General features: G+C 41.4%; 1 protein-coding gene across 8 annotated transcripts in view; it reads right to left on the bottom strand.

Moving 5' to 3' along the window:
• Positions 1–13,241, bottom strand: part of RAP1GDS1 (Rap1 GTPase-GDP dissociation stimulator 1) — a 148,718-nt gene extending 135,477 nt beyond the window's left edge. For all 8 annotated transcript variants that reach the window (XR_015165692.1, XR_015165694.1, XR_015165693.1 and 5 more), the window contains exon 1: positions 13,054–13,241. Coding sequence is in view for 4 of the 8 variants with exons in the window: in XM_086406680.1 (XP_086262806.1) it covers positions 13,054–13,057 (4 nt within the window). In the remaining 4 variants the exon portion in view is untranslated. The remainder of the gene's footprint in view (positions 1–13,053) is intronic.
• Positions 13,242–15,530: the final 2,289 nt, after the last annotated feature.

The raw sequence follows: 15,530 nt of genomic DNA, 5'->3' as shown, positions 1-15,530 counted from the left end.
TTTCAGAATACTGCAAATTTAAATACTTTCAAGAATGAGAGAGTACCGAGTGAAATCTGTAGGATTTAAGACAATAGTAAGTAATGAACTGGGGACCTCATACCCTGCCTAAAGGACAATTATCACTGATTGTCACTAACTGAAATACTGTAGGTTTAAGGATCCGAAATGTTTAATTTTTCAAGATAAGCTGAAGCAAAAAAAAAAAACCCACAACAACAAAAAAGATAAGCTGAAGCAGATTTTCATCAGAGATTTCCTGAATATTTAAATGTTAACAACTAATTCCAATTTCTAAGACTTTGCTAAAAAAATCCATCTGCAAGAGTATGTTTGGCCCAAGGACTGCTGGTTTGCAAACTCCATTAGAGACATGTCTATCATCACTATAGGATAATGTTGTTAAATTAGGAGGAGACTTGAATCTGCAGGGATTCTGTAAAATGAACAAACAAGTATTTATTGAATGCCAATAATATAAAACATTGAGGAACTAAAATTATACTACTAGATGTGTTACAGTTCAAGAAGTGAGAGGTATCCAGAGAAATAAGAGGCCAGTATGAGAGGTCAGCAGTACTTTACAAAGAGAAAGTTATTCTAGAAGGAAGAGTAACAGAACAATGGTGTCTTGGTGGTATCACTGATGAAGAATATTTAGAGGACTGTAAGATTATTAAAGGAAGATGTATTTCAGACTAGTGAGAAATACGAGAGAGACAGCAGATTTCTATGGATCCTGAAAGCTAAGCAGAGTTAAGACTTGATGTAATAGGCAGCTGAAGCAACATTAGATCTTCAGCAGGAAGGTGATATGATCGATGCAGTGTCTTAAAGACTGATTATAGTATGTAGAAAAGATTGGAGAGCCACAGAGTGGTAACAGAGAGGCCAGCTAAGAAATGGTCTCAGCAGCACAGGAATGAGATGAGGGGCCTGGACTTTGGCAGTAGGAATGAGTGAAGTGTTCTCCCCCAACCTATTTACCTGAATGAATCCTCATTAGTAGCTTGTTCGTGTGTGTGTGTTATGAGCGCACTTTTTTTTTTTTCTTCTTTAAATTGGAGCTGCCCTAGTATAATGAACAGAACACTAGGAGAGGAGTTAGGAAATCAAGATTCTAGATCTGACACTGCACCTAACTACATGGGTGAAGCTGGGCAAGTCTCGTAACCTCATTAAACCTCAGTTCTATAATCTGGGTAGTAAAGGACAGAACCAGACAGATGTCATTGTTTGAAACTCTGGATCTTACAATTCTGAAAAGCAACAATCTGAAGTATTCAGATAAAAGTGTAATTTCAGGTTTCTTTTGAAAGTCCAAAAGCTGGCTTCCTTGATTCCACCTTTGTACATGGCAAAACTGGCTGGAGTTGAGTGGTGAATTCCTCCTTTAGGTTGGGCACATACTCTAGTTTGCCACAGTCCCATCACTTCCTCAAGTGAGGCCCAGTGTTACCTGCTATTCATCATGCTTTCACTGCTGTTTTTCTTACAGTAGAAAAACATTTTCTCTACTTTTTCTCAACACTTTTCTCTACATTTTCTAAACTTTGTCTTTTACCAGGGGTGAGAACATGTAAGAAAAGAGGTATTTTTTTCCAAGAAAAATAAAAGCACGCATTTTTATGAAAATAAATATTCCTTTAGATTTAACAGGCAAAAAAGTTCATCTGCATGAAAAGATTACCATTTAACCCTCTTTAGTCAGATAGCTTCATTTAGTTTGGAAGCCCTGTTACACATGTTGGAAAGCTATTGAAAGAAATATCAAAGGAGTGAAATAATTAGATTCACATTTTAGAAAGAGTACTCTAGAACAATGCAAAAACTTAAAAGGGGTATGACTGAGAGAAAGTATCTGTCAGAGCACCAAAGTGGTCTGAAGAGGTGAAACGACAAATTTACAGTGGAGAAAGGAGGGACTGATTCAAGGAGATAGAATTATTAGAATTGGGGGAACACAACAAGTACTGGAAGTAGAAAGATGCTAGATTTTAGGGATGGTTCACTAGATAAATGGTGATACCATCCAGTGTACAGAATTCACAAGGATGAAGAAGTCTCGGGGAAAGGTGAGGTGGTATAGCATTACTCCACAGTAGAAGTTGGCCAACTATAGCTCACTGCCTGTTTTTATACAACCCACGAGTAAAACGGTTTTCACATCTGTAAATGGTTGGAAAAAGTCAAAAGAAGAATGTATTTCATAAAGTACAAATTATACAAAATTCACATTTCAGTGTCCACAAATAGTTTCCCTGGGACACAATTCATTCCTTTAATCACTGTCTATACCTGGGTTCACTTCACTATGACAGAGATGAGTAGCTGAGACAGCAACCATATGTGGTATTCTCATCACTGAACACTGTTTCTTGAGGTACTACGAATTGTAGTGACACAGTTATTGCTCAGATTGCTCAGTGTTTCAAGTACCATGTGTAGTGTCATACCACAACGTTTCATTTTGACTATCATATCGAAGGGCTTCACAGGTGGCTCAGTGGTGGAGAATCCACCTGCCAACGCAGGACACTCAGGTTTGATCCCTGGGTTGGAAAGATCCCCTGCAGAAGGAAATGGCAACCCACTCCCGTATTCTCTTGGGGAAATCCCATGGACAGAGGAGCGAGTTGGACACCACTTACCAACTAAACAACAATCACATCAAAACAGAAAGAGAAAACTATACTTCAAATATCAGGCTTTTAATGTTTTAAGGGGCACATGGATTATTCTGCTACTGAATTAGATGGCAAACCACTATATCACACAATGACACTAAAGCTACACTAGAAAAATTTAACACTTATCTATATAACCAGACTAGGTATCCATCATATTCATAATTCATAGCAAAGTAATCACAGGAATTAGAAAATATAAAACAAAGTACTTCACTGTACCAGAGTTTTCTTCACAAAAATAAAAAGTGGAAATGAATTTCAGTTCAGTTCAGTTCAATTCAGTCACTCAGTCATGTCCAACTCTTTGCGACCCCATGAACTGCAGCACGCCAGGCCTCCCTGTCCATCACCAACTCCCAGAGTTCACTCAAACTCATGTCCATCGAGTCAATGATGCCGTCCAGCCATCTCATCCCCTGTCGTCCCCTTCTCCTCCTGCCCCCAATCCCTCCCAGCATCAGAGTCTTTTCCAATGAGTCAACTCTTCGCATGAGGTGGCCAAAGTATTGGAGTTTCAGCTTCAGCATCATTCCTTCCAATGAACACCCAGGACTGATCTCCTTTAGGATGGATTGGTTGGATCTCCTTGCAGTCCAAGGGACTCTCAAGAGTCTTTTCCAACACCACAGTTCAAAAGCATCAATTCTTCAGCGCTCAGCTTTCTTCACAGTCCAACTCTGACATCCATACATGACCACTGGAAAAACCACAGCCTTTACTAGACGGACCTTTGTTGGCAAAGTAATGTCTCTGCTTTTCAATATGCTATCTGGGTTGGTCATAACTTTCTTTAGTAGAATAAATTCACAAAGTTTGTGAAAATAAGGTATTTAAAGCCTATGTTTCTTTATTATATTATTAATCAGCAGTTATTTTATGGGAAAACATTTAAAATAACATGTATTATTGAACTAATAGTATCGACTTCATTCACTCCTACAGATTTAACCACTGTCAGTTGTTTCTACTTTGATAAAAAACAGAAGCTGAATATCCTAACTTGCCCTATCACACAACAGCTTACGGGTTTAGCAGTTGTATGGTTTTATTGTGAGGTTTTTTTTTTTCCCCAAGCTCAACAGTGAGACTGAAATTTCTGAACAAAAAGAAAAGCCTTCAACCATTATTAAACAATGAATACCTTTGGAAACTATATTTTGCTGCAGATTGAAAACGTTTCCTTGAATTTGACCTGAAAGTCTAGGCAAAATAGTACTTATATGCAAAACATACTACATTAAGTCCTTTTGACAACATTTTTCAAATTAGAAATAACCATCAATCTGCTTTATATATTTCTTGTGCTGTCAAAATTAAAAACAAGATCTCTGTGCATATACAAAGTTGCAACAGATAGATTATGCAAGTTCAAACTATAGTGCCAGCAGTGTTTTTCAGACTTCACTGCAAGCGCAAGAGAAACTTCCATATACCAAAACCCATTTAACTATGTAATCGAGGAGCCTCTAACTTTCGACTGGTTAATCTGCAATGTAAACAGCATACTAAATAGCAAATATTAAAGAGAATCTAAAAGAATTCTATAAATGCTTTCCATACAATTAATATGATCACTAAGATCATATGCCCATGACTGACAGCAGCATTTGGTGTCACCTATCTGTATGAACACATTTCCAAGACAAAATCAGTTAAATGCCTTTACAGACCTGCATTAACAAATGAACAAGTGCAATCAAATTTGATGACAGGGTAACTGTGAATCCCAATTAAATGAAATTGCTATCTCAAAAAGAATATTTTCATTAGGAGATCTGTATTACAATAAATCATGTTCAATTCATGTTAGTCTGAACGTAGTCAATAAAGATTTTGTGGTTATTTGCTTTCTCTCATAAGTATTTTCACTCTTATCCATGTATTAATAATATCTTTGATTTTGCCTCATGGCCTGCAAAGTCTAAAATACTTACCATCTGGCTCTTAATGTAAAAAGTTTGCAGACCTCTGCTCTATGGAGATGCTATTCAAAGTGCAGCAGCATCTGGGAAATGTCTTGACAAGGCAAATTCTTGGCCCACCCCACATCTACTGAATCAGAATTTCTGAGGGCGAGCCCAGTAATTTTTTTCTTTTTTAACAAATGTAAGAATCGCTCTTAAGGATTTTAGAGACTTGGTTCTGTCCCCTTGGATAAATTATTTAATTCTTTGAGTCAGTAAAATGGGAACAGTGTCACCCACTTCATAGAACTATTGAAGAGATTAAAACTAACTTTAAAAATATGAGAAAATAACATAAGGTTTAGCATGGTAACTGACACTAGTAATTCTTAATAAATGGTAATAAATTAGAAAAGACCTAATGTTGGGAAAGACTGAAGGCAGGAGGAAAAGGGGCTGACAGAGGATGAGATGGTTGGATGGCATCACCAACTCAACGGACAGGAGTTTGAGAAAGCTCCGGGAGATGGTGAAGGACAGGGAAGCCTAGCATGCAGCAGTCCATGGGGTCACAAAGAGTTGGACATGACTGAGAGACTGAACAACAACAATAAATGATAATTATTAATTCAAAGGTGTACTGGGGGACCTCCACACACGAGCCCATGACACATGAAAATTAAATTTTTAGGAATTTTGTGAGACAGTTATTTAAATTTTGTAAACTTAAAACTAAGTAAGTTACACTAAATCAAAGTTATTAACACTCAAAACTCATCACTACTTAATTACCTTACCACATTTTATCACCATCTGTGCTCACGCAGCTATTATGTCTAGATGGTAGATTTCCGTATATTGGTGTGCTGCATCTCGTTTCTTCCCAACTACGCATTCACAGGAAATCAACCACCACAAATCAGAGCTTTTTTGGAGAAGGGCTTCTGGCGAAACATTAATCAACACACTTCTGGCTATCATTATTAAAAATTACATAATGAATTAAGTTTTGAACTCAATGAGTCTGAATTAACTATGCACATAGGGATGTCTAACAATCTGTTAGTTAAAAAGATGTATTTTTAGGTACCAACAGCATATAGATAGTAGCTGAAGCCATAAACATTAACAAAATTGAGCAAAAGAGCATTTAGAGAAGGGATCAGATATAGAATGATATGGAAAAAATTATATGAACAATAAGTCAGAAAGACTTTGGAATTTATAAGTATAGCCAATTATGGCTAGCAAGTCAATTTAACTATTCCCATTTATCACTATCCGAATTCTCAGCTTTAACTCCTGGAATGCTTCTACCAACAAAAGCTATATAAATAGATGCCCTGAATTACATTACTCTGCCACTTGAATTTAGCATCTATATCTTAGCCAACATGGGTAATGGTATTTTAGGTCACCTGTTTAGACAAAGCTAACGAGCTTCAGCAATATGTGAACCATGAACTTCCTGACGTTCAAGCTGGTTTTAGAAAAGGCAGAGGAATCAGAGATCAAATTGCCAACATCTGCTGGATCATGGAAAAGGCAAGAGAGTTCCAGAAAAACATCTATTTCTGCTTTATTGACTATGCCAAAGCCTTTGACTGTGTGGATCACAATAAACTGGAAAATTCTGAAAGAGATGGGAATACCAGACCACCTGACCTGCCTCTTGAGAAATCTGTATGCAGGTCAGGAAGCAACAGTTAGAACTGGACATGGAACGACAGACTGGTTCCAAATAGGAAAAGGAGTATGTCAAGGCTGTATATTGTCACCCTGCTTATTTAACTTATATGCAGAGTACATCATGAGAACGCTGGGCTGGAAGAAACACAAGCTGGAATCAAGATTGCCGGGAGAAATATCAATAACCTCAGATATGCAGATGACACCACCCTTAAGGCACAAAGTGAAGAGGAACTAAAAAGCCTCTTGATGAAAGTGAAAGTGGAGAGTGAAAAAGTTGGCTTAAAGTTCAACATTCAGAAAACGAAGATCATGGCATCCGGTCCCATCACTTCATGGGAAATAGATGGGGAAACAGTGGAAACAGTGTCAGACTTTATTTTGGGGGGCTCCAAAGCCACTGCAGATGGTGACTGCAGCCATGAAATTAAAAGACGCTTACTCCTTGGAAGAAAAGTTATGTCCAACCTAGACAGCATATTCAAAAGCAGAGACATCACTTTGCTAACAAAGGTCCGTCTAGTCAAGGCTATGGTTTTTCCAGTGGTCATGTATGGATGTGAGAGTTGGACTGCGAAGAAGACTGAGCGCCCAAGAATTGATGCTTTTGAACTGTGGTGTTGGAGAAGACTCATGAGAGTCCCTTGGACTGCAAGGAGATCCAACCAGTCCATTCTGAAGGAGATCAACCCTGGGATTTCTTTGGAAGGAATGATGCTAAAGCTGAAACTCCAGTACTTTGGCCACCTCATGCGAAGAGTTGACTCATTAGAAAAGACTCTGATGCTGGGAGGGATTGAGAGCAGGAGGAGAAGGGGACGACAAAGGATGAGATGGCTGGATGGCATCACCGACTCGATGGACATGAGTCTGGGTGAACTCCGGGAATTGGTGATGGACAGGGAGGCCTGGCGTGCTGGGATTCATGGGGTCGCAAAGAGTCGGACACGACTGAGCGACTGAAGTGAACTGAACAAGTTGGTTTATACTCTGAAATTTCTACCTCAAGTAGACATTGCCCTTTGAACGATAAAGAAAAACAAATTATTGAGGGATGATAACATAGTTTAAATATCAATGATACTGAGCATATTTGAAAGTTTAGTTTCAAAGAATCATAGAATTTTAGAACCAAAATAGACTTTATAAGCTACTTTGGTATCTTAATTTTTTTGTTCTCTCCATAAGAAAGAGCTATTTGTTAAGTTAAATGTCTAGGAAAGCATTTTAAATTAAGTTTTTTCCTTATCAGTTATCTGAACATTTGATTATCTGAAATTAACATGGAGTTGACAAAGCAGTGGATCTTCCTTCTCCATTCCTTCTGATGTTCATGAGTGGATATTAAAAATCTACATAATTCTTTATGGCTGGTACCACCAATAATGCCAGAATTCAATTCAATTCAATGCCACCGGATTCAATTCAGCTGATCTGGAGTCTCTGGCGAGAGCACCAGTATTTCCTTAAAGGTACCTAGAGGCTTGACTCGGAGAAGGCAATGGCACCCCACTCCAGTAGTCTTGCCTGGAAAATCCCATGGGCAGAGGAGCCTGGTAGGCTGTAGTCCATGGGATCGCTAAGAGTCAGACTTGACTGAGCAACTTCACTTTCACTTTTCACTTTCATGCATTGGAGAAGGAAATGGCAACCCACTCCAGTGCTCTTGCCTGGAGAATCCCAGGGACGGGGGAGCCTGGTGGGCTGCCGTCTATGGGGTCGCACAGAGTCGGACACAACTGACGCAACTTAGCAGCAGCAGCACAGGCTTGACTATTCTGCTGTGAAAAGTAAAACTATGGTTCTCAAAGTGAATTAAGGCTATTACAGCTTTCTCAGTAGTAGTACTATTGATTTCAGAATATGACTCTACCAAGGATAGTAAATCTAGCCATATACAAAAAAAAAAAGGGGTGTATATACAAAACAGACATAAAGCCAACATAAGAAAAATTACTGAACCAATGTATATGCTCTTTTAAAACAATAAATTTTTAGTTATTGCCAGCTTACAAAAATATTTTATTGCTCTACCTTGACTTGTAAAGAACAAGTAAAAGTACCAATATTAACTATTTTTCTATAAACCTATTCCTGGACTTAGAAATGCAAGCCAAAAAAAAAAAAAAAAGACTTATCCATAAGGCTTATACATAGAGAAAAAACTCCATGAGTTAAGAGTATAATTAGAGGCACACATATAACTAGAGAAATCCCCAATTCACAAAGACTAACAGAAAATAAAAAGTGATAAACCATTCATCAGTAGAGTATCTTTGATGCAAAATGTCACGTAAAATACAAAACCATTTCTAAACTCACTCTACATGACAGATACTGCGAAAATAAAAAGGGTACTATACTAAGTCACAGAGACATAAAACATAGAATGTCAAAGAAACGTGAGGCACTATGGTGAGATTACAAACTTTGGTTAGCCAAAAATTAGCATGTGTCATTCCATGTAATGTGAGACATTTAAAAAATGTTTACACACTTACTTATAGATGTTAAAACAGGGCAAGGAATACCGTACTACTTACTATACATAGTGAACTCTGCTTCTACTTATTCTATTCATTATCCACTTAGCCTTTATAAGGTGACCTCCAAATCTATCATTCCTCATAAAGATGCTTTTTAGAAAATACTTAGCCCGAGGTAATACCCCAACCAAACCACATGAACCTGGAGCCTTTTCTCAGTCGTTATTGCTCACTGTTTCGAAGCAGCAGTCATTGACCTTCCATTCTTGAAATCAACCAATTCTAGTCTTTCCCTCCTACCTACTACAGTCTTTTTCAGTGTCAAATCATTTCATTCTTTTTTCCTAATGATGCAGCACTCCTCAAGACTCTTATCTTGAATATATTTTCTTCATTTTCTTTGTTGGCTCTCATCCTCCTACCTAACTTCAAATATTATCTCAGGATATTGGTGGGTAATTTTCAGATATCTAGCTCAAATCCTTTCTTGAGAGTTAAAATAACCATTATACATTTTTTACCCAGTTTTGGTCATTCAACAAATTTTTACTGCCAGCTCCACATGTGATACACTAATGTTAGAAATGTATTTCAAAACCTAGTATGAGAATCCTTGTCATCAAGAAGTAGAGAAGCTAAAAGAAAAGCTAAATAGTCCATCAGGTGCAAAACTGACCATTCATGTGTCCTCTTCCAACGGACTGAATATATATTTAATAGATCCCACCTTCTCAGTATTCCCATGTAACAATGTATGACTTCCTTAACTCTATACTCTTAATGTGCCATATTCTATTCCTACTGCCATAGCTTGGTTCAGGCTAATATGTATTTTCACCCAACTGCAACAACCTTCTTAACCATTCTCTAGTTTCTCATCCAATCCATCCTGCACTCAATTAACTAATTTTCCTAAACCACAGACGTGAGCCAATACTTAACTGCATAAAATGTTTAACAGTCCCTCAAGTCCAAAAACAACTTCAGCTTGACATTAGAGGCCTTCCATTATCTGTTCCTTACCTGTTACTTTTTCATCTCTGTCACCCACTATTTCCTTACCTTTTGCTGTAGCCAAACATGATTATTTAATCATATCCTGAAACTGTCTGAATGTTCCTATTGCTGTATCTTCATTTACGTCACTTCTCTCCCTCCACCCCCATCCCAATTAACAGTCTCCATTTCTACCTTTCAGAAGCTTAACCAAATACTGGTTCAAATAGCATCATTTTTCTGAAAACTTCTCTCCACCGTCGGAAAGTATAAAATATATTAAGGTCTTCTGTATCACTCATACTTTATGTCTATTACAGTTATCTGTGTATGTATCATATTATTCCTTAAGAGTATAAGAAACTTAAAGAATGTTTTATTAATCTTTATCCTCCCATAGTATATTACATATGGTTGATATTCAAATATGAAGTATACATTGAATTTTAATATATACATAAAATAACAGCCAAGATCCATAAGACCACATAAGAAGTTTCCTTCACTTTCTTATGGAGAAAATCACTGCCACAAGAATTTTTTTTTTTAAACCACCTATATGTTTCTTGAAAAGACATTAACAAGTGATTTTTTTGCCTTATCAGTAATCAGTATAGCCCTTATGTATGTATGAATTGTTACAATAACTTTCTTGGCTTAGAATATAAAATTGCTTCCCAAGCTTTCAGTTTTACATTATTGTATGTACCTACTGATCACAAACTAAACCGACATACCACTGAAGACAGCAACGTAAAAAGAAATAGCTTGCCTGTGGCTGCTCCAAAACCCATACCTCTTAAGACAACTTTTTTTTTTTTTTTTTTAGAAAGAGAGAAGAGCAATCATAGTGTAATTATACTTCTGTTTCCACTTCCTTCACACCTCCGTTACCTCCCTGCTGCTGCTGCTGCTAAGTTGCTTCAGTCGTGTCTGACTCTGTGCGACCCCATAGATGGCAGCCCACCAGGCTCCCCCGTCCCTGGGATTCTCCAGGCAAGAACACTGGAGTGGGTTGCCATTTCCTTCTTCAGTGCATAAAAGTGAAAAGTGAAAGTGAAGTCGCTCAGTCCTGTCTGACTCTTAGCGACCCATGGACTGCGGTCCACCAGGGTCCTCTGTCCATGGGATTTTCCAGTCAAGAGTACTGGAGTGGGGTGCCATTGCCTTCTCCGACCGTTACCTCCCTAACATCTACCAACTCAAACATTCTTCAGAGTCCCTACTTACAGGTTCACAAGTTCACAATAATAGATGGGTTTCCAGTTCAACAATTAATTCAAAGATTTACTGAATACCTACTATGTGGAAAGCACTATGGAGGACCCAAAAATTAATAAGACACAATTTTCATCTTCTGGAACACATGACTAAACGCACAACACACACACACAAACAACACCATTATAAAGCTGATTATATAAGAGCTAAAAAGCTTCCAACAAGGTACAAACAGAATGATATGAGAAGAGAGTAATATAGTCAAAGTATACCTGAGAAGCTTCAAATGAGGAATGGATTTAACTTTCTTTGAAATCAAGTAATAATATTCAAGATTAATTATTTTTAAAATATTTTTTCAGTAGTATCACAACAGAATTTAATTTTTTTTCCCACTGAAATGGTACTGATTCAACATGCAAGTTAAAATTTTAAACAGATTTTTATTAGCTCAGCTTGAAACATGGTGAAATACGGTTTATTGGCCAACCTTGTGGCCTATACTTAACAGGAAAAATTTTGTTATGTTCAAGGGGAAGACAAACTACGTCTCCAACAATCTGAACTAATATTCTACTCCTAGAGAAAGTCTAGGTACATATAAATGGACCACCCAATTTTTACAGAAATCTGTTCAGCATACCAATAGGACATTAAAAACAAAAAAAATGAACAAGTGAAAATAAAATTCTGGGTCTTAGATTCACTTTTCATTCATACCACCTCCTCTTGTAACAATGACCTCTTCCTGATATACAGCAAAAGGTCTGAATCAGAGCCTGGAGCATTTGCTTTTCAAGCTCCATCCACACCATTTCTAGATTTAGACACTTCTTTGAAGATTCTGAGTTGCCATGACCTAACTCTGGACGTGCTGAGAACTGTATTGACAGATGAAAGGCCCACACTCATCTGAAGCTTAAAATAACTTGCAGGGAAGGGGTGGGAAAAGTCCGAGTTGACATATGCCAATGTAGCACATTTTAAAAAGAGGAAACTCTAATAGACAGGAATGGAAACAAACTGGGGAACTTGGAGAAGCATGGTATCCCAAATTGCTACCATTAAAAAAAAAAAAAAACAAAAAAACTTTGGTCTTTTAATTACATTACAGTATCTATGAGACGTTTTTGCAATTACTGAACTTCAAAATTAAGCAACATACTGTGGGAAAAAAAATAGGATAAATTACATGCACTTTTATAAAAGATACTTGCTTTTAAATATCCAAAACTCTTGACATTAACAAAAAAATAAAATCAGATTATGTTAGATTTCGACAAGGGAAGCCGGGAAAGAATAACTAACATGTAAGTTCGGTAACATGTTACAGGGTGCAGTTTCCTACTACAGTAGACAGGCGAAAGAACCAAGAAAATGGGTTGAGCACAGCAATACTGCTACATTGTAGCCACTCAACACTAATTCAACATCTAGCGGGCTCTAGCCATCCTTCCTCACGTTCCTCGTGGCCTCTGACAAGTCATCCTTTCAACCTATGAGACTGTCCGCTCTCCCCCAACAAATATAATTCCCGTGCAGGTTGTAAAATCTCCCCCCCAGACTACATGCTCACACCTCCTCGCCTTGGGATGAGCAGTCCGCACAGTGGGGAAAGGTCGCCCTGGCAGGGAAGTTGGGTGAAGTGGTCTTTTTCGCGGTCCGACCCGAGCCTCCAGTCCAGCAGCCGCCGGGGAAAAGAAACGGGCGGCCACCGAAGAAACCGGGAAGGGGCAGCGGATGCGAGCCCGCGAGGCAGGCTCCGTGGTGCCAGAGCACCGGCTCGGGCAGGAAGAATGGAGGAGGGGAGGCTAGGCAGCGAGGTGCCCGAGAGCCGGGCGGCGGTCCGGCCCCGCGGCCCGACCCCACCCCGCACTCGGCACCCTCCCAGTTCACGGACCGGGCGTGCGTTCCGCGTGCGCCGACTCTCCCAGGAGGAAGAGCCACTGCCTCACACCCGTGGATTTGAGAAATCCGGCAACTTTGCGTGAGAAATGCTTCCCACCCTGCAACACACCGAGAAAGAGAAATATGTCAGGCGATGACGGGGGAGGAAGGATGACTTACCCATGTTCCTCCCAGAGGGTGAGGAGCCGGCAGGGCGAGGCGAAGGTCTCCGGTGCGGGCGGCGCGGCGCTGTGTCCTCCGTCTACCTCTGTCTCTCCCGCAGCCAGGGAGGGACCCGCGGGGGGCGGCCGCCAGGGAGGAGCAGCTGCCGCTGCTGCTGCTGCAGACGGCGCGGCCGCGGCGGAGACGAGCGGCGGGGGGCGGGGCGGGGTAGGGCGGGGCGGGCGCGGCAGGCGCAGCCTGCGGCGGGCGCGGCTCCGAGCGAGCGAGCGAGCAGGCGGGCGGGCGGCGGAGGCGCGGAGCCCAGCCGGAGGAGCGCCCGCCCCGACGCGCCGAGAGCGCCCCGCCCTCCCCACCGAGCATGCTCAGTGCGTCCCCCCCGCCCCCCCGCGCCTGGGGCCAGTGAATCAGGGCGTGCGGGTGGGTGTGCGTTTGCGGGCCGGCTGCAGCTGCGGCGGAGGAGCTTGATGGCGGCCGCCCGAGGGGCCGAGGGCGAGCCTTCAGAGGCTGGGCACCGGGATGCTGAGCCCGAGCTACTACACCTGGCTCTCTACCATGGCCCCCGCCAACCCACACCCGGAAAACGGGTCCGTGCTCATTTCGGGGCAGTCCAGGTGCACCGGCGGGAATTTCCCGAAGAAGGAGACGCTGGGCCTTCTTAGACCCGGGAGGGTGGTCGGGAAGCAAAGCGGACCTTCTGAAATGAAGGTGGAATGGACGTACTGGCCATGAGGCCAGCGACTCTGGAGACAGATACCTGAGAACGCCCGTTTTCAGAGCAGCCTATGGGCCCGCTGGGCACAGAGCAAGGAGGCGGCCGCTGGGAGGGCCCTCAGCATTAGGACTGTCTTGTCTGTGGCCATTAAAAAAAAAAAAAAAAAAAAAGGTTCGGCAAACGAGAGGAGTGACCGTCCCGGGATTTCTTCAGAAAGTGTTGTTCTCCTTCCAGAGGAGTGCGGCCTTCCGTTCAGGAGGACACCTGAAAAGCTACGTAGAACTAGGGTGCCCTGGCCGTGGGGCGCCACCCTGCCGGGATGTGCCCGGCTCCCTTTGAGCGCGGCAGGCACAAGGTTGCCAAAGTGGAAAATTAAAAAGTCCGCAGAGTTGCCTGCGGCCCTTGAGGGTACATCGGTCGGAGTTTCCTGGGTCCGCGAGGCCACCGCTTGCTCCCCACACCTCCCCAACAGCGGGGAGAACCTGAGCCTCGCGCTCCCTAGTGAGGGCGCCCTCCCAACTGGGCATGCGCGCGGGGCGGACGCTGGTCTTCGCTCCTCTGCCCTGGGAGAGGAGGCAGGGGGAAACCTATTTCGCCGCTCTGGTCGTTCCCTGGCCCCACTTGGATGGTTGGGGTGAGGAACCTGGTCGCTCTCCCGAGGCAGCAGCAACTGCAGTCGTGCAGGGGAAAGGGCGCAGTCAGCAGCACAACCTGTGAGAGGGAGATGACGAATAGCTAAATGGAAATTTCTTTGCTTTTTCAACTTTTACTCTTTATATTCAGTGTTGAGAAAAAGCCCCCTCTTCGCACGTGGCCCCTTTTAAATCAGCTCAGTTTCTATTTGTATAACTGATACCACACAAGTCAGAATAGGTCTTGTAACTTGTTAAGTCTCTAAGTTGTGTCCGACTCTGCAATACCAGGGACTGTAGGGCGCCAGGCTCCTCTGTCCATGCGTTTTCCCAGACAAGAATACTGGAGTAGGTTGCCATTTCCTTGTCTAGGGGATCTTCCAGACCCAAGAATAGAACCCCCATCTCCTGGGGTGGTGGATTCTTTACCAGGGAAGCCCTTGTAACTTGTTGAGCAGAGGTCAAATATTCTAAAACAAAAATGAAACATGGTGAGTAAAAAGAAAGAGGTTTGGTAAAACAAGAAAATACAATGTAACTACAGAAGTCAAAATTTTTAGACTTTTCTGGCTGCTGCTTTTTTTTTTTTTTTCAGGCTTAGTCACCTCTGCCTCTCAGCCCTAATTCCGGGTGAGGGGAGTATGTAAAATTAGTTTCATTTCTCTCGGTTGTAATGGTCCTTCAGCTGTCGATGCGAAGAAACACTAACAAAAGCTGTTACTTATTGAGCCCTTAAAGGACTTCAAATAAGTAAAGGCAATATTATTGAATAACAAAAGCGGGTAACATTTACTGAGTGCTTCCCAGGTGTCAGGCACTGTTCTAAGCACTATTGATGGGGTGCAGGGCAGGCTTCCCTTTAAATATGTTACTATGGCGTATTTATTATTTGAAATCATGGTTGAGAAACATCCAGTGCAAAAAGACCACTGTGATCATTGGTTCCCCTGAAAGCACGAAATAAATTTCCCATATGAGATGTCCTCTGTATATCAGAAGGACCAGTCAATCCTAAAGGAAATCCATCCTGAATGTTTGTTAGAAGGACATTGATGCTGAAGCTGAAGCTCCAATGTTTGTTAGAAGGACATTGATGCTGAAGCTGAAGCTCCAATACCTGGCCACCTAAT

The sequence above is a fragment of the Bos grunniens genome, chromosome 6 (assembly GCF_055505025.1).
Source record: "Bos grunniens cultivar Pamir isolate PY7600 chromosome 6, Bosgru_T2T1.0, whole genome shotgun sequence".
In the NCBI taxonomy this organism is placed as follows: domain Eukaryota; kingdom Metazoa; phylum Chordata; class Mammalia; order Artiodactyla; family Bovidae; genus Bos; species Bos grunniens.
Note: the sequence above shows the minus strand (reverse complement) of the source record. Positions and strands in the feature narration are given on the sequence as shown.